Here is a 19,130-nt window from a genome sequence, read left to right on the forward strand (position 1 = left end):
ATTTAGATTTTTGATTATGGGCCCAGTTTTCAAGTTGGTCCAAATCGGGGTCCAAAATTAAACTTTGTTTGATTTCAACAAAAATTGAATATGTGGGGTTCTTTGATATGCTGAATCTAACCATGTATTTATATTTTTGATTTTTGGGCCCCGTTATCAACTTTGTCCACATTGAGGTCAAAAGGGTCCAAAATTAAACTTTGTTTGATTTCATCAAAAATTGAATTCTTGGGGTTCTTTGATATGCTGAATCTAACCATGTATTTAGATTTTGGATATTGGACCATAATAGGTGAATGTCCAATTTAAAATTTTTAAGTTCTTAGACCACATTCATTCTGTGTCAGAAACCTATGCTGTGTCAAATATTTAATCACAATCCAAATTCAGAGCTGTATCAAGCTTGAATGTTGTGTCCAAACTTGCCTCAACTGTTCAGGGTTCGACCTCTGCGGTCGTATCAAGCTGCGCCTGCGGAGCATTTTATTGGTTATTATCTTGAATATTATTATAGATAGAGATAAACTGTAAACAGCAATAATGTTCAGCAAAGTAAGATCTACAAATAAGTCGCATGACCAAAAATGTCAGTCAATCCCTTTAGGAGTTATTGCCCTTCATAGTCAATTTTTAACAATTTTTCGTAAATTTTTGTAATCTTTTACAAAAAATCTTCTTCTCTGAAACTACTGAGACAAATTTAACCATACTTGGCCTTAATCATTATTAGGGTATCTAGTTTAAAAAATTTGTCCAATGACCACACCTTCCAACCATCATGGCCGACATGGTTAAAAATAGAACATAGGGGTAAAATGCAGTTTTTGGTTTATATCTCTGAAACTAAAGCATTTAGAGGAAATCTGACAGGTGGCAAAAATGTTCATCAGATTTAGATTTATCTGCCATGAAATTTTCAGACGAATCCGACAACCCATGTTGGCTTGCTGTCCCTGAGTTAGTAATTTTACAGAAATTTTGCAGTTTTTTGTTAATATCTTAGATATCATTATAATATCTAATATCTAATACTATTAATTATGATTTTAACCTTATTTTACATGATTTCCAAAGCATCAGTAAATACAGGTGAGCGACACAGGCTCTTGAGAGCCTCTAGTTATTTTGGCAAAAAAAAGGGGGGTAAAAAAATTATTTTTCTTTGGGGGGGCAATACGCAACAGCATAATGTATTTCACAAAAGCAAAAAAAATGGGGGGTAATTTTTTTATTTTTTTGGGGGGGGGGGGGGGGGGGGGGGGTCAATTCGCAACAGCATAGTGTATTGCACAAAAGCCAAAAATTTAATATAAATTCAAATCATATAACCAATTCTACCGTAAGTTCTTTGACTACAGTTATTCAGTGTCAGAAACCTATCATGTGTAATATTTAATTACAATCCAAATTCAGACCTGTATCAAGCGCGAATATTGTGTCCATTTTCGCCACAACTGTTCAGGGTTGGACCTCTGCGGTCGTATCCAGCTGCGCTCAGCGAAGCATTTTATTGGGACTTAAGAATATCTAAAATTGTCCATTGCTAAATTACAGTTAAAAACTAGAAAAAGTCAGTTTCAAGCCCAAGAATGTCTTCTTTTTTATTAACAGGAACATCTGTTAAAAAACCTTGACCATTTAAATATTGCTCTCGAAAAAACACAGACAATATAAAATACTGAATTGTAAGTGAATTACAAGGAAATTGTGCAACGTTTGTGATCATAACATGTATAGCATTCAGAATAAGATGAATAAAAGTATTAAAGTCGCGAAATAGCAGTAAATTGATCTGATCGCATGCAATATCACTCGAAAAAACCTGATATTCACTAAAAAAAACACGATCTAAGCTGGACACTATACCTACCGTGATCTTCCTGAATGTTCCATATCATTTCACTACTTTTTTACCTGTAATTTTAAAAAGTGGGACAATCGGGAAGACACCTTTGAAGCAATATTATTATGCCTAACTGTATCCTCTGGCATGTTTTTCTACAGAGCAGTTTTATTTGCTTATGATTAAATGCCTTCTAAATATCACATTTTATTCTTACAACTATTTCAATGAGGGTGTATTATGCTTGTTTATATATATGCATGTATGCACTTGCCTATAATTTGTGTTAATATTTTTATGTATTTTCAGGGTAGATTTTCAATAGCAGCAAAACATCACATGTCTGTTGCAGAAATATATGAAACAGAGTTAGTTGATATAGATAAGGTAACTATAATATTATTTTATTCACACACCCTCATACAAAGACCCTTTTTAAGTCATCTGGGCTCTACCTGGCAAATAGAGCTTATTGAGCCATAACCATCACTTTATTACATTTTCATCATCTTCTTTGAAATCACATTGCGAGTTTGAACTACAGGCATTATTATAGGTGATGCAGGTAACAATTAACAATTCAAAAAATTTTTTTTTTTTAAATTTTGCAAATTTTACCAAATAATCAAAATTTTTAAATTCTGAAATGTGCTTTTAAAATTTAATAGTTTAAATATTTATCAAACTTTAAAAATACTTAACTAAACATGCAGTTTTGCCTCAACCAAATGTTATGAAACTTATACACTATGCTTATTACCACAAAACACAGATCAAGTTTAAATTTTGGTGGCATCACTTTTACCACTCTAGAGTTATGCCCCTTTACAAATAGAAAAATTGCTGAATTTTTTGTTGCCATTCTCTAACTTTAGTTTGCCTCAACCAAATGTTATGAAACTTATGCACAATGCTTATTACCACAAAACTCAGATCAAGTTAGAATTTTGGTGGCGTCACTTTTACTGTACTTGAGTTATGTCCCTTTATAACCTTATATGCAAGTGGGGGCATCATCTGTATCCCATGGACACATTCCCCATTTATTTTATACAGGTTCAAGTCTGTCAAGCATATACAAATTCTGTCAAGAAAGTACATCCACAAATATGATTATAGGAGATTGTCGAAATTGTAAATAAAAAAACATAGCTACATCAGCTGTACAGATTACCAGACCAACTAATGGATGAAAATTGTTATCAGCTTTTCGAGATCGAAAAGTTACACTTGGTCCACTCTGTGTTTTTATACGACCGCAACAAAATTTTTGTGGTCGTATATTGGTATGACGTTGGCGTCGTCGTAGTTGTCGTCGTCGTCGTCTGGCGTCGTCAGGCGTCGTCCGAAGACACATTGGTTTTCGCACTCTAACTTTAGTTTAAGTGAATGGATCTCTATGAAATTTTACCACAAGGTTCAATACCACAAAAGGAAGGTTGGGATTGATTTTGGGGGTTATGGTACCAACAGTAAAGGAATTAGGGGCCAAAAAGGGGCCAAAAATAAGCATTTTTGTAACTTCCAGACATAACTTGTGTGTTAGTGTATGGATCTCTCTGACATTGTACCACAAGGTTCCATACCACAAAAGGAAAGCTGGGATTGATTTTGGGGGTAATTGCCTCAAAATTTTAGGAATTAGGGGCCAAAAAAGGGGCAAAAGACAAGCATTTTTCTAGTTTCATGACAATTACTTGTGTGTAAGTGTATGGATCTTTCTGAAATTGTACTACAAGGTTCCATATCACAAAGGGAAAGCTGGAATTGAGTTTGGGGGTAATTGCCGAAACGTTTAGGAATTGGGGGCCAAAAAGGGGCCAAAAATAAGCATTTTTCTAGTTTCCAGACAATTACTTGTGTTCAAGTGTATGGATCTCTCTGAAATTGTACTGCAAGGTACCATACCACAAAGGGAAGGCTGGGATTGATGATGGGGGTAATTGCCTCAATATTTTAGGAATTTGGGGCAAAAAAGAGGCCAAAAAACACATTTTTCTAGTTTCGAGACAATAACTTGTGTGTAAGTGTATGGATCTCTCTGAAATTGTACTGCAAGGTACCATACCACAAAGGGAAGGCTGGGATTGAGTTTGGGTGTGATGAATCATAAGGGGGTTCAAAAAATTTGGGATGGGGGGGATTTTTTTTTCTCCTTTTTATACGACCGCAAAAATTGAAAATTTTTTGGTCGTATATTGGTATGACGTTGGCGTCGTCGTCCGGCGTCGTCTGGCGTCGTCCGAAGACACATTGGTTTTCGCACTCTAACTTTAGTTTAAGTGAATGGATCTCCATGAAATTTTACCATAAGGTTCAATACCATGAATGGAAGGTTGGGATTGATTTTGGGGGTTATGGTACCAACAGTTAAGGAATTAGGGGCCAAAAAGGGGCCAACAATAAGCATTTTTGTAACTTCCAGACAATAACTTGTGTGTAAGTGTATGGATCTCTCTGACATTGTACCACAAGGTTCCATATCACAAAGGGAAGGCTGTAATTGATTTTGGGGGTAATTGCCTCAAAATGTTAGGAATTAGGGGCCAAAAAAGGGGCAAAAAACAAGCATTTTTCTAGTTTCATGACAATAACTTGTGTGTAAGTGTTTGGATATTTCTGAAATTGTACTACAAGGTTCCATATCACAAAGGGAAAGCTGGAATTGAGTTTGGGGGTAATTGCCCGAAACGTTTAGGAATTGGGGCCAAAAAGGGGCCAAAAATAAGCATTTTTCTAGTTTCCAGACAATAACTTGTGTTCAAGTGTATGGATCTCTCTGAAATTGTACTGCAAGGTACCATACCACAAAGGGAAGGCTGAGATTGAGTTTGGGGGTGATGAATCATAAGGGGGTTCAAAAAATTTTGGGGGGGGATTTTTTTTTTTCTTTTTTTCCTTTTTTTTTTCTTTTAAAATTTTCCATTTTAAGTTGGTTATTTCTGATTTATATTTAAAAGCAAATAATAATGATATGGTAGGAGATACACACCAAACAGGATGTGTAAATTATTATATAATAAGTATTGTGCAATAGCAAGAAATTTTCAATTGCACAGTATTGCACAATAGCAAGAAATCTTCAATTGCACAGTATTGCGCAATAGCAAGAAATCTTCAATTGCACAGTATTGCGCAATAGCAAGAAATATCCAATAGCACAATATTGCGCAATAGCAAGAAATTGTCAATTGTACAGTATTGCGCAATAGCAAGAAATAATCAATTGCACAGTATTGTGCAAAAGAAGATACTTCTTATAAATTGCTTATTTCTTGATCAATTTCAATGGGGTTTTATTCTTGAATTCTTGGGGTTCTTTAATATGCTGAATCTAACCGTGTATTAAGTTTTTGGATTTTGGGCCCCGTTTTTAAATTGGTCCACATTGAGGTCCAAAGGGTCCAAAATTTAACTTTGTTTGATTTCATCAAAAATTGAATTATTGGGGTTCTTTGATATGCCGAATCTAACCGTGTATTTAGATTCTTAATTTTTGGTTCTGTTTTCAAATTGGGTCTACATAAAGGTCCAAAGGGTCCAAAATTAAACTTAGTTTGATTTCAACAAAAATTGAATATATGGGGTTCTTTGATATGCTGAATCTAACCATGTATTTAGATTTTTGATTATGGGCCCAGTTTTCAAGTTGGTCCAAAATGGGGTCCAAAATTAAACTTTGTTTGATTTCAACAAAAATTGAATATATGGGGTTCTTTGATATGCTGAATCTAACCATGTATTTAGATTTTTGATTATGGGCCCAGTTTTCAAGTTGGTCCAAATCGGGGTCCAAAATTAAACTTTGTTTGATTTCAACAAAAATTGAATATATGGGGTTCTTTGATATGCTGAATCTAACCATGTATTTAGATTTTTGATTGTTGGGCCCCGTTATCAACTTTGTCCACATTGAGATCAAAAGGGTCCAAAATTAAACTTTGTTTGATTTCATCAAAAATTGAATATATGGGGTTCTTTGATATGCTGAATCTAACCATGTATTTAGATTTTTGATTATGGGCCCAGTTTTCAAGTTGGTCCAAATCGGGGTCCAAAATTAAACTTTGTTTGATATCAACAAAAATTGAATATATGGGGTTCTTTGATATGCTGAATCTAACCATGTATTTAGATTTTTGATTATGGGCCCAGTTTTCAAGTTGGTCCAAATCGGGGTCCAAAATTAAACTTTGTTTGATTTCAACAAAAATTGAATATATGGGGTTCTGTAATATGCTGAATCTAACCGTGTATTAAGTTTTTGGATTTTGGGCCCCGTTTTTAAATTGGTCCACATTGAAGTCCAAAGGGTCCAAAATTTAACTTTGTTTGATTTCATCAAAAATTGAATTATTGGGGTTCTTTGATATGCCGAATCTAACCGTGTATTTAGATTCTTAATTTTTGGTTCCGTTTTCAAATTGGTCTACATAAAGGTCCAAAGGGTCCAAAATTAAACTTAGTTTGATTTTAACAAAAATTGAATTTTTAGGGTTCTTTGATATGCTGAATCTAAACATGTATTTAGATTTTTGATTATGGGCCCAGTTTTCAAGTTGGTCCAAATCGGGGTCCAAAATTAAACTTTGTTTGATTTCAACAAAAATTGAATATATGGGGTTCTTTGATATGCTGAATCTAACCATGTATTTAGATTTTTGATTTTTGGGCCCTGTTATCATTTTTGTCCACATTGAGATCAAAAGGGTCCAAAATTAAACTTTGTTTGATTTCATCAAAAATTGAATTCTTGGGGTTCTTTGATATGCTGAATCTAACCATGTATTTAGATTTTGGATATTGGACCATAATAGGTGAATGTCCAATTTAAAATTTTTAAGTTCTTAGACCACATTCATTCTGTGTCAGAAACCTATGCTGTGTCAAATATTTAATCACAATCCAAATTCAGAGCTGTATCAAGCTTGAATGTTGTGTCCATACTTGCCCCAACTGTTCAGGGTTCGACCTCTGCGGTCGTATCAAGCTGCGCCCTGCGGAGCATTTTATTTTTCTTTTTTCCTATATTTTCTTTTAAAATTTTCCATTTTAAGTTGGTTATTTCTGATTTTTATTTAAAAGCAAATAATAATGATATGGTAGGAGATACACACCAAACAGGATGTGTAAATTATTATATAATAAGTATTGTGCAATAGCAAGAAATTTTCAATTGCACAGTATTGCACAATAGCAAGTAATCTTCAATTCCACAGTATTGCGCAATAGCAAGAAATCTTCAATTGCACAGCATTGCGCAATAGCAAGAAATATCCAATAGCACAATATTGCGCAATAGCAAGAAATTGTCAATTGTACAGTATTGCGCAATAGCAAGAAATATTTAATTGCACAGTATTGTGCAAATGAAGATACTTCGTATAAATTGCTTATTTCTTGACCAATTTCAATGGGGTTTTATTCTTGAATTCTTGGGGTTCTTTAATATGCTGAATCTAACCGTGTATTTAGTTTTTGGATTTTGGGCCAAGTTTTTAAATTGGTCCACATTGAGGTCCAAAGGGTCCAAAATTAAACTTTGTTTGATTTCATCAAAAATTGAATTATTGGGGTTCTTTGATATGCCGAATCTAACCGTGTATTTAGATTCTTAATTTTTGGTTCCGTTTCTAAATAAGTCTACATTAAGGTCCAAAGGGTCCAAAATTAAACTTAGTTTGATTTTAACAAAAATTGAATTCGTAGGGTTCTTTGATATACTGAATCTAAACATGTATTTAGATTTTTGATTATGGGCCCAGTTTTCAAGTTGGTCCAAATCGGGGTCCAAAATTAAACTTTGTTTGATTTCAACAAAAATTGAATATATGGGGTTCTTTGATATGCTGAATCTAACCATGTATTTAGATTTTTGATTTTTGGGCCCCGTTATTAACTTTGTCCACATTCAGGTCGAAAGGGTCCAAAATTAAACTTTGTTTGATTTCATCAAAAATTGAATTCTTGGGGTTCTTTGATATGCTGAATCTAACCATGTATTTAGATTTTGGATATTGGACCATAATAGGTGAATGTCCAATTTAAAATTTTTAAGTTCTTAGACCACATTCATTCTGTGTCAGAAACCTATGCTGTGTCAAATATTTAATCACAATCCAAATGCAAAGCTGTATCAAGCTTGAATGTTGTGTCCATACTTGCCCCAACTGTTCAGGGTTCGACCTCTGCGGTCGTATCAAGCTGCCCCCTGCGGAGCATTTTATTGTTAGATGTATTTCTATATGTATCCATCTGATGATTAAGCCTTTTTCAACTGATTTTTATGCCCACGCCATAGCGGAGGGGGCATTAAGTTTTAACCTTGTCCGTCTGTAAGTACGTACGTACATCCGTACGTCCCAAAATTGGTTTCTGTTCTCTTACTTGAGTTTGCCTAAACAAAATGGTATGAAACTTATACACAATGCTTATTACTACGAAATACAGATCAAGTTTGAATTTTGGTGGCGTCACTTTAACCGTTCTAGAGTTATGCCCCTAAATTAATGGAAAAATTCCAAAATTTTTAGTTTCCGTTCTCTAACTAAAGTTTGCCTCAACCAAATGTTATGAAACTTATACACAATGCAAGTTTTGGTGATTAGGTCAGTTTTTCAGTAACTGTACATGGAAGGTCAATGAGTTTGTCACCTGTCACCCATCCTTAGACATATTTTCACGGTCCAGTGAGGAGGTATAGTTTTTATGATTAGGTCAGTTTCTCAGTAACTATACATGGTAGGTCGATGATATTTGTTCTGTGGATTCATCTGAAGGTACTAAGTAGACAGAATATGGGATATATACCAAAAATACAAAACTTTATAGTCTGACATCTGTCATCTGACCCTATACCCAATTTCACAGTCTTTGATCATGTAAAGCTTTCCTGATATTTTTATATTTAGATACTACAAGCAATATTTGGTATATGGAAAAAATTAAACTGGCGAGACATTTCAGCATATGCACTCTGGTTTCCTTGTACATATGAAGTTTAATATCAACCAACAGACATCCTTTTTGGTTAGACATGAAATCATAACTTGAATATGTATATAAAGCAAGCTAATATTTAGAATTACTGGTTTTTACTACCATACATAATTATGAGTACCAATAAACGTTGATTTTAGCCTTTAAATGTTTATTTCAAAATAAAGAATAAGGCATTTTCTCTCCACATACAGACGAAAAACACGTCCTGAAATTCTTCCATAGAATCAACATGCACATATCCCTACTTCAACTGGAACTTTACTACATTCTTCATTCCTGCATTGTTTACTCATTCATCAGCAATAAAATATCAACAAAAACGTTATTTTTGTCATCAATTCTATTCTAGTCCACAATGTTAGAGAAAGGTCTATGTGCATCTTCTGTCCATTGTTGAAGATGCAAATAGACCTAGGTGAGCCACATTGGCTCTTTAGAGCCTCTAGTTATATGAACAAAAACATCAGTTAACAGTCAAATTTATCATAACTTATTCTTGCCTGCTTTCTCACCTGCAACAAAAGTCACAGAAATTTAGACATAGGGATGCTAATCAGGTGGCCATGCAGCCGTGTTAACTATTTGTATAAAGCTTCATATTTCAAAAGGCAAACGACCTGGATGCTTCATACCTTATAAATGCCCTATGTTGCAAAGTCAGTTATATGTCCAGTTTCCACTATCTCATTTTCATGCTTGAGCGACTGCTTATATAAACTAGTTTTTTGTCATGTGAATTTCTCACTTATTATGAGTAATAGGATAATAATATATTTGTATATGGGATCCTCGAAGGTCTATATGTCAGAGTTTACCTTAACTTGACCTTATTTCATGGATCAGTGATCGAGGTTATAGTTTAGTGATTAGGTTGTTTCTCAGTTTTATAAGCAGTAGATCATACATATTTTTTGTATGGAATGATCGTAAGATGTACATATCCTTCTGGCAGGTTCCATCTGACCTTGACCTATTTTTCATGGTTCATTAGCTAGCATTAAGTTTTTGTGTTTTAATCTGTTTCTTGGATACTATAAGCAATAGGTCAACTATATTTGGGTAACATTTGAATGATTTTAAGGTGTACATATCTGTCTGGCATGATTCATCTGACCTTCACCTCACTTTCATGGTTAAGTTTTCATGATTTGATACGTTTCTCAGTTACTGTTCGCAATAGGTCTACTATATTTAGTGTATAGAAGGATTGTAAGGTGTTCATCTGTGGTGTATATACAAATGTATGTCTGTCAGGGTTCATCTGACCTTGACCTCATTTACATTAGTCTTTTACAATGTTCAGTTTAAGTGATAACAAATGTCAAGTATAAAGCATGGTTCTAAAAGATGGCTGATTTCAGGGGACAGGAGGATAAATATTACAGACATGGAAAATATCAACATGTGCAAACCAGTCTGAAATTCAAATAATCAGTGTAATAATGTGTAAATTAATCTTTATTGTAGGCAATAACAAATTATGAACAAGCTGCTGATTACTTCAAAGGAGAAGAATCGAACAGGTTTGTAGCATAGCAGATATGTGTTCTGTTTATAGGAATTGCTCTTTAACCACAATTATTGACCTTTGATTTTCATTGTCTACAGATATAGTTCCTAGTGTGTATTTCACCTAAAAAAAGATTCAGACACCTTACCAATATATTCACGTTGTATGTCTTAAAAAACAAGAAGGAGATGAAAGTACTCAGTATCAAAATTTGAGAAATGCATTTGAAGGTAAAATAGTGATTTGGTTTAGTTGAAAAAGGTAGAAAAAAAATAGTATGTCTGAAGCTGTCATACTGAATTAAAGTCCTCATCAACATAAGATTGTTCATAGCATTATATTTCAGTAAATTGTCATCAGGGGTTAAGGAGGAGTTTCTGATACAAAATTGGTACCCTCAGATAAAGCAATAGCAAATTCCATATAAAAGCAACAGTGTAGTGTTTAAATCATTTTTTATACGACCGCAAAAATTGAAAATTTTTTGGTCGTATATTGGTATGACGTTGGCGTCGTCGTCGTCGTCGTTGTCGTCGTCGTCGTCGTCGTCCGGCGTCGTCCGAAGACACATTGGTTTTCGCACTCTAACTTTAGTTTAAGTGAATGGATCTCCATGAAATTATACCATAAGGTTCAATACCACGAAAGGAAGGTTGGGATTGATTTTGGGGGTTATGGTACCAACAGTTAAGGAATTAGGGGCCAAAAAGGGGCCAAAAATAAGCTTTTTGTAACTTCCAGACAATAACTTGTGTGTAAGTGTATGGATCTCTCTGACATTGTACCACAAGGTTCCATATCACAAAGGGAAGGCTGTAATTGATTTTGGGGGTAATTGCCTCAAAATTTTAGGAATTAGGGGCCAAAAAAGGGGCAAAAAACAAGCATTTTTCTAGTTTCATGACAATAACTTGTGTGTAAGTGTTTGGATATTTCTGAAATTGTACTACAAGGTTCCATATCACAAAGGGAAAGCTGGAATTGAGTTTGTGGGTAATTGCCCGAAACGTTTATGAATAGGGGGCCAAAAAGGGGCCAAAAATAAGCATTTTTCTAGTTTCCAGACAATAACTTGTGTTCAAGTGTATGGATCTCTCTGAAATTGTACTGCAAGGTACCATACCACAAAGGGAAGGCTGGGATTGAGTTTGGGGGTGATGAATCATAAGGGGGTTCAAAAAATTTGGGGGGGGGGGGATTTTTTTTTTTTTTCTTTTTTTTTTCTTTTTTTCCTTTTTTTTTTTCTTTTAAAATTTTCCATTTTAAGTTGGTTATTTCTGATTAATATTTAAAAGCAAATAATAATGATATGGTAGGAGATACACACCAAACAGGATGTGTAAATTATTATATAATAAGTATTGTGCAATAGCAAGAAATTTTCAATTGCACAGTATTGCACAATAGCAAGAAATCTTCAATTGCACAGTATTGCGCAATAGCAAGAAATCTTCAATTGCACAGTATTGCGCAATAGCAAGAAATATCCAATAGCACAATATTGCGCAATAGCAAGAAATTGTCAATTGTACAGTATTGCACAATAGCAAGAAATATTCAATTGCACAGTATTGTGCAAAAGAAGATACTTCGTATAAATTACTTATTTCTTGATCAATTTCAATGGGGTTTTATTCTTGAATTCTTGGGGTTCTTTAATATGCTGAATCTAACCAAGTATTAAGTTTTTGGATTTTGGGCCCCGTTTTTAAATTGGTCCACATTGAGGTCCAAAGGGTCCAAAATTTAACTTTGTTTGATTTCATCAAAAATTGAATTATTGGGGTTCTTTGATATGCCGAATCTAACCATGTATTTAGATTCTTAATTTTTGGTTCCGTTTTCAAATTGGTCTACATTAAGGTCAAAAGGGTCCAAAATTAAACTTAGTTTGATTTTAACAAAAATTGAATTTTTAGGGTTCTTTGATATGCTGAATCTAAACATGTATTTAGATTTTTGATTTTTGGGCCCCATTATCAACTTTGTGCACATTGAGGTCAAAAGGGTCCAAAATTAAACTTTGTTTGATTTCATCAAAAATTGAATTCTTGGGGTTCTTTGATATGCTGAATCTAACCATGTATTTAGATTTTTTATTTGTGGACCCGCTATCAAATTGGTTCATATTGAGGTCAAAAGGGTCCAAAATTAAACTTTGTTTGATTTCATCAAAAATTGAATTATTGGGGTTCTTTGATATGCCAAATCTAACCGTGTATTTAGATTTTTAATTTTGGGTCCCGTTTTTAAATTGGTCTACATTAAGGTCCAAAGGGTCCAAAATTAAACTTAGTTTGATTTTAACAAAAATTGAATTCTTGGGGTTCTTTGATATGCTGAATCTAAACATGTGTTTAGATTTTTGATTATGAGCCCAGTTTTCAAGTTGGTCCAAGTTGGGGTCCAAAATTAAACTTTGTTTGATTTCAACAAAAATTGAATATATGGGGTTCTTTGATATGCTGAATCTAAACATGTATTTAGATTTTAGATTTTTGGCCCAGTTTTCAAGTTGGTCCAAATTGGGGTCCAAAATTAAACTTTGTTTGATTTCAACAAAAATTGAATATATGGGGTTCTTTGATATGCTGAATCTTACCATGTATTTAGATTTTTTATTTGTGGGCCAGCTATCAAATTGGTTCATATTGAGGTCAAAAGGGTCCAAAATTAAACTTTGTTTGATTTCATCAAAAATTTAATTATTGGGGTTCTTTGATATGCCAAATCTAACCGTGTATTTAGATTTTTAATTTTGGGTCCCGTTTTTTAAATTGGTCTACATTAAGGTCCAATGGGTCCAAAATTAAACTTAGTTTGATTTTAACAAAAATTGAATTTTTGGGGTTCTTTGATATGCCAAATCTAAACATGTGTTTAGATTTTTGATTATGGGACCAGTTTTCAAGTTGGTCCAAGTTGGGGTCCAAAATTAAACTTTGTTTGATTTCAACAAAAATTGAATATATGGGGTTCTTTGATATGCTGAATCTAAACATGTATTTAGATTTTAGATTTTTGGCCCAGTTTTCAAGTTGGTCCAAATTGGGGTCCAAAATTAAACTTTGTTTGATTTCAACAAAAATTGAATATATGGGGTTCTTTGATATGCTGAATCTTACCATGTATTTAGATTTTTTATTTTGTGGGCCCGCTATCAAATTGGTTCATATTGAGGTCAAAAGGGTCCAAAATTAAACTTTGTTTGATTTCATCAAAAATTGAATTATTGGGGTTCTTTGATATGCCAAATCTAACCGTGTTTTTAGATTTTTAATTTTGGGTCCCGTTTTTTTAAATTGGTCTACATTAAGGTCCAAAGGGTCCAAAATTAAACTTAGTTTGATTTTAACAAAAATTGAATTCTTGGGGTACTTTGATATGCTGAATCTAAACATGTGTTTAGATTTTTGATTATGGGACCAGTTTTCAAGTTTGTCCAAGTTGGGGTCCAAAATTAAACTTTGTTTGATTTCAACAAAAATTGAATATATGGGGTTCTTTGATATGCTGAATCTAACCATGTATTTTGATTTTGGGCATTGGACCATAATAGGTAAATTAAAAAAATTGAAGTTCTTAGACCACATTCTTTCTGTGTCAGAAACCTATGCTGTGTCAAATATTTAATCACAATCCAAATTCAGAGCTGTATCAAGCTTGAATGTTGTGTCCATACTTGCCCCAACTGTTCAGGGTTCGACCTCTGCGGTCGTATCAAGCTGCGCCCAGCGAAGCATTTTATTTATTGATGTATTTTGCATTTTTAGATGTTAACCAATTGCTTAAAATGTTTTAAATAGATTACATAGAAAATTTGCGTTTTCATCATCTCTATATTTTTATGGCCCCGCCGACTTAGGTCGGGGCCATATCGTCTAAATGCCTTCACATATTGAGCTGATTTTAAGATTGCGAGTCTATTATGATGAGTTACACAACGAGTTTATGTTTGGTTCCGCTCTGCTAAATTTTGCTGAAATTATGGGCTTTGGACTTAAAAATTTCTTGAAAATAACAGTTAAACAAACTTTTTTTTCTAAACGCCTTCACATATTGAGCTGATTTTTAACCGGATTTTTGAAGGAAATATCGGTTATTAAAATGGTAATATACGGCAGGCGGCTGGGCGGTTTGGCGGCTGCCAAACAGTGTCCGCACAATAACATGAAAACGCTTTAACAAATTTTTTTCAAATTAAAATATGTTGTTTCCTGGGACTTAATGAAGGTCTCTATTAATTTTCAAGATTTTAGTATATCTCCTTTGTGAGTTATCGCCATTTTTAATATCCAAAAGTAGAATTTTTAAATATTTTACTGGTGTTATTATGTTATGATTTGTCTTATCTCAGAATAAAAATTTGAGTGACAGATTTATTTGAAAATTATCTATTTCCTAAGTGGTAATGATTATAAGCTATATCATTAGACATTTTGAAGATTATTACATTATTAATTATGTTAGAGTACTATGTTAAACAACCATAGTTCTGTTTAATTAGATATTATAAATATTTCAGCATATGATAATGATTTTTCATTATTAATTAGATCTTTGAAATATTTTAGCATATGATAATCATTGGAGTGACAGATTTATTTGAAAATTTTCTGTTTTCTGATAAGATCTGTAGGACTGTATATATACAGTTTGAAACTTACTAGTATTACTGTATAAATGAAGTTTCGAATTTACTGTTCATTATTAGACATTTTGTAGATAATTAAGTGTCCGTTAATCATATATATTCTTACCCCTACCCCCCCTTCAATTTGATAATGTGCTTTTATCTTGTAAACGGTTGAGATCCCTACTCCTAAACCATATATATTCTTGTATGGGACAATAAAACAAATCAAATGAAATATTGGGATAGTCCTCGGGTTCACAGCTACCCTCCTTTTTTTTGAAAACTTGTAAATGTGCAAGCTCCCCACCCTGAAACCATATATATTTTTGTATGTTACAAATCAAATGAAATAAAAGGTGAGTCCCCTGGGGTCACCCCCAGCGTGTCTGTATGAGAACTTGTAAACGGTCGAGATCCCCACCCCTAAACCATATATATTTTTGTATGGGACAATAAAAGAAATCAAATGAAATATAGGGGAAGTCCATTGTGGTAACCCCCCACCCCCTTCTGTTTGAGAAATTGTAAACGGTTGAGATCCCCACCCCTAAACCATATTTATTCTTGTATTTGACAATAAAACAAATCAAATAAAATTTAGGGGAAGTCCACGAGGGTAAACCCCACCCCCTTCTTTTTGAAAACTTGTAAACAGTCAAGATCCCCACCCTGAAACCATTTTTCTTCTTGTATATTACAATAAAACAAATCAAATGAAATAAAAGTAGAGTCCCCTGGGGTCACCCCACCTTTTTCCTGTTTAAGAACTTGTAAACGGTGTATGGGACAATAAAATAAATCAAATGTAATATAGGGGAAGTCCATTGGGGTAACCCCCACCCCCTTCTTTTTGATAGCTTGTAAACGGTCAAGATTCCCACCCAGAAACCATATATATTCTTGTATGGGACAATATATCAAATCAAATGAAATATAGATGAAGTCCACGGGGGTAAATCCCGACCCCTTCGTTTTATACGAGCGCAAAAAAATTTTTGTGGTCGTATATTGGTATGAAGTTGTCGTCGTTGTCGTCGTCCGAAGACACATTGGTTTTCGCACTCTAACTTTAGTTTAAGTGAATGGATCTCTATGAAATTTTACCATAAGGTTCAATACCACAAAAGGAAGGTGGGGATTGATTTTGGGGGTTATGGTACCAACAGTTAAGGAATAAGGGGCCAAAAATAAGCATTTTTCTAGTTTCCAGACAATAACTTGTGTTCAAGTGTATGGATCTCTCTGATATTGTACTGAAAGGTACCATACCACAAAGGGAAGGCTGGGATTGATTTTTGGGGTAATTGCCTCAAAATTTCAGGAATTAGGAGCCATAAAGGGGCAAAAAAACAAGCATTTTTCTAGTTTCAGGACAATAACTTGTGTGTAAGTGTATGGATCTTTATGAAATTGTACTGCAAGGTTCCATATCACAAAGGGAAAGCTGGGTTTGAGTTTGGGGGTAATTGCCCTAAACATTTAGGAATTTGGGGCAAGAAAGGGGCAAAAAACAAGCATTTTTCTAGTTTCCAGACAATAACTTGTGTTCAAGTGTACGGATCTCTCTGAAATTGTACTGCAAGGTACCATACCACAAAGGGAAGGCTGGGATTGAGTTTGGGGGTGATGAATCATAAGGGGGTTCAAAAAATTTGGGGGGAATTTTTTTTCCTTTTTTTCTTTAAAATTTTCCATTTTAAATTGGTTATATCTGATTTATATATAAAAGCAAATCAAAATAATATGGTTTGAATAGGTAAATTAAAAAATTTTAAGTTCTTAGACCACATTCATTCTGTGTCAGAAATCTTTGCTGTGTCAAATATTTAATTACAATCCAAATTCAGTGCTGTATCAAGCTTGAATGTTGTGTCCATACTTGCCCCAACTGTTCAGGGTTCGACCTCTGCGATCGTATCAAGCTGCGCCCCAGCGGAGCATTTTATTGAAAACTTGTAAACGGTTGAGATCCCCACCCCTAAACCATATATATTCTTGTATGGGACAATAAAACAAATCAATTGAAATTAAGGGGAAGTCCCCTGGGGTAACCCCCACCCCCTTTTTTTTTTGAAAACTTGTAAACAGTCATGATCCCCACCCTGAAACCATATATATTCTTTTATATTACAATAAAACAAATCAAATGAAATAAAAGTCAAGTCCCCTGAGGTCATCCCCACCTTCTTTCTGTTTAAGAACTTGTAAAAGGTCGAGATCCCCACCCCTAAACCATATATATTCTTGTATGGGACAATAAAACTAATCAAATGAAATATAGGGGAAGTCCATTGGGGTAACCCCTACCCCCCTTTTTTTTATAACTTGTAAACGGTCAAGATTCCCACCCTGAAACCATATATATTTCCTTTCTCTATTGGTACTGTACAGGTATACCTAACAACAAAATTATTTTCATTTACCTGTGTTTAAAGTTATTGCAAATGGATGGTATTTTTGTTCGAGCATATTGTTTTTCTTTAATTGTTTAACATTTCTTACCGATATAACATGTTACTTTTATTATTCTTCCCTTAGTTTATTTATTTTGTATTTACATTGTGTCATAGGTCAAATTTATTTGTTCAGTGTATGTTCAATGGTGTTAATATGTCCTTTGATTGAGTTAAGCTATTTCAGTTGATATTTTATAGTGTGTCTTTCTATGTTGTGATGTTACACTATGTTTCAGGAAAAAGGGTGAAGGTTTGGTACCATTAAAACGTTTAAACCCGCTGCATTTGTTTGCAGCTGTCCTAAGTCAGGAATCTGATGTTTGGTAGTTGTCGTTTGTTGATGTGGTTCATAAGTGTTTCTCGTTTCTCGTTTTTTATATAGATTAGACCGTTGGTTTTCCCGTTTGAATGGTTTTACACTAGTAATTTTTTGGGGCCCTTTATAGCTTACTGTTCGGTGTGAGCCAAGGCTCCGTGTTGAAGACCGTACTGTGACCTATAATGGTTTACTTTTATAAATTTTGACTTGGATGGAGAGTTGTCTCATTGGCACTCATACCACATCTTCTTATATCTATATTCTTGTATATGACAATATATCAAATCAAATAAAATATAGGGGAAGTCCACGGGGGTAAACACTACCCCCTTCTTTTTGAAAACTTGTAAACGGTTAAGATCCCCACCCCTAAACCATATATATTCTTGTATGGGACAATAAAATAAAGCAAATTAAATTGAGGGGAAGTCCCCTGGGGTAACCCCTACTCTCCTTTTTTTTGAAAACTTGTAAATGGTCAAGATCCCCACCGCGAAACCATATATATTCTTGTATGTTACAATAAAACAAATGAAATGAAATAAAGGGCAGGTCCCCTGGGAAAATTAATCAGTTTGTGTGTGTTATATTTGAACATAAATTAAATATATATAGGGTTCTTTCAAGTGCTGAATCTGAACTTGTTTTTAATTAGATAATAATGTATTTTTAATATGAGATAAAGTTTTTGACATTGATAGATAAGTTGCAGATCTGTATTATTTTTTGACACATGAAAGAAACAATATTAGCAACTATTAATTAAATTTGATTATAATATGGAAATAGATATAACATCATATATGATTTTAGAGAAGTATTTTGCTGGTTTTGTTACTGGTTTATGGAAATAAGTTTGAGTTATTTATTTTGAAAAGTGATTTGTTTAATTGATATATATAAAATCATATCTAATTTTAGAGATTTATGAGTGGTTAAGTCATATCTAATTTTAGAGAATTATTTTGGTGTTTTGTTACTGGTTCATGGAAATAAATTTGAGTTTTATCTTGTAAATGGTCGAGATCCCCACCCCTAAACCATATATATTCTTGTATGGGACAATAAAACAAATCAAACGAAATATTGGGGGAGTCCCCGGGACCACCCCCACCCCCCTTCTTTTTGAAAACTTGTTAACCGTCAAAATCCCCACCCTGAAACCATATATATTCTTGTATGGGACAATAAAACAAATCAAATGATATATAAGGCCAGTCCCCTGGGGTCACCCCCACCCCATCCTGTTTGAGAACTTGTAAACAGTCGAGATCTCCACCCCTAAACCATATATATTCTTGTATGGGACAATAACACTAATGAAATGAAATATAGGGGAAGTCCAGGGGGTCACCCCACCCCCC

At 33.9% G+C, this 19,130-nt stretch overlaps 1 protein-coding gene across 2 annotated transcripts in view; it reads left to right on the top strand.

Annotated features, from left to right (window-relative positions):
* LOC127698983 (alpha-soluble NSF attachment protein-like) overlaps window positions 1–19,130 on the top strand; it is a 211,242-nt gene that overhangs the window by 122,772 nt on the left and 69,340 nt on the right. For both annotated transcript variants that reach the window (XM_052202774.1, XM_052202775.1), the window contains exons 5-6: window positions 2,153–2,230; window positions 10,313–10,368. In XM_052202774.1, coding sequence (XP_052058734.1) covers window positions 2,153–2,230; window positions 10,313–10,368 — 134 coding nt within the window. The remainder of the gene's footprint in view (window positions 1–2,152; window positions 2,231–10,312; window positions 10,369–19,130) is intronic.

This window comes from Mytilus californianus, unplaced genomic scaffold (genome assembly GCF_021869535.1).
Source record: "Mytilus californianus isolate M0D057914Y unplaced genomic scaffold, xbMytCali1.0.p SCAF_4, whole genome shotgun sequence".
Taxonomy (NCBI): Eukaryota; Metazoa; Mollusca; class Bivalvia; order Mytilida; family Mytilidae; genus Mytilus; species Mytilus californianus.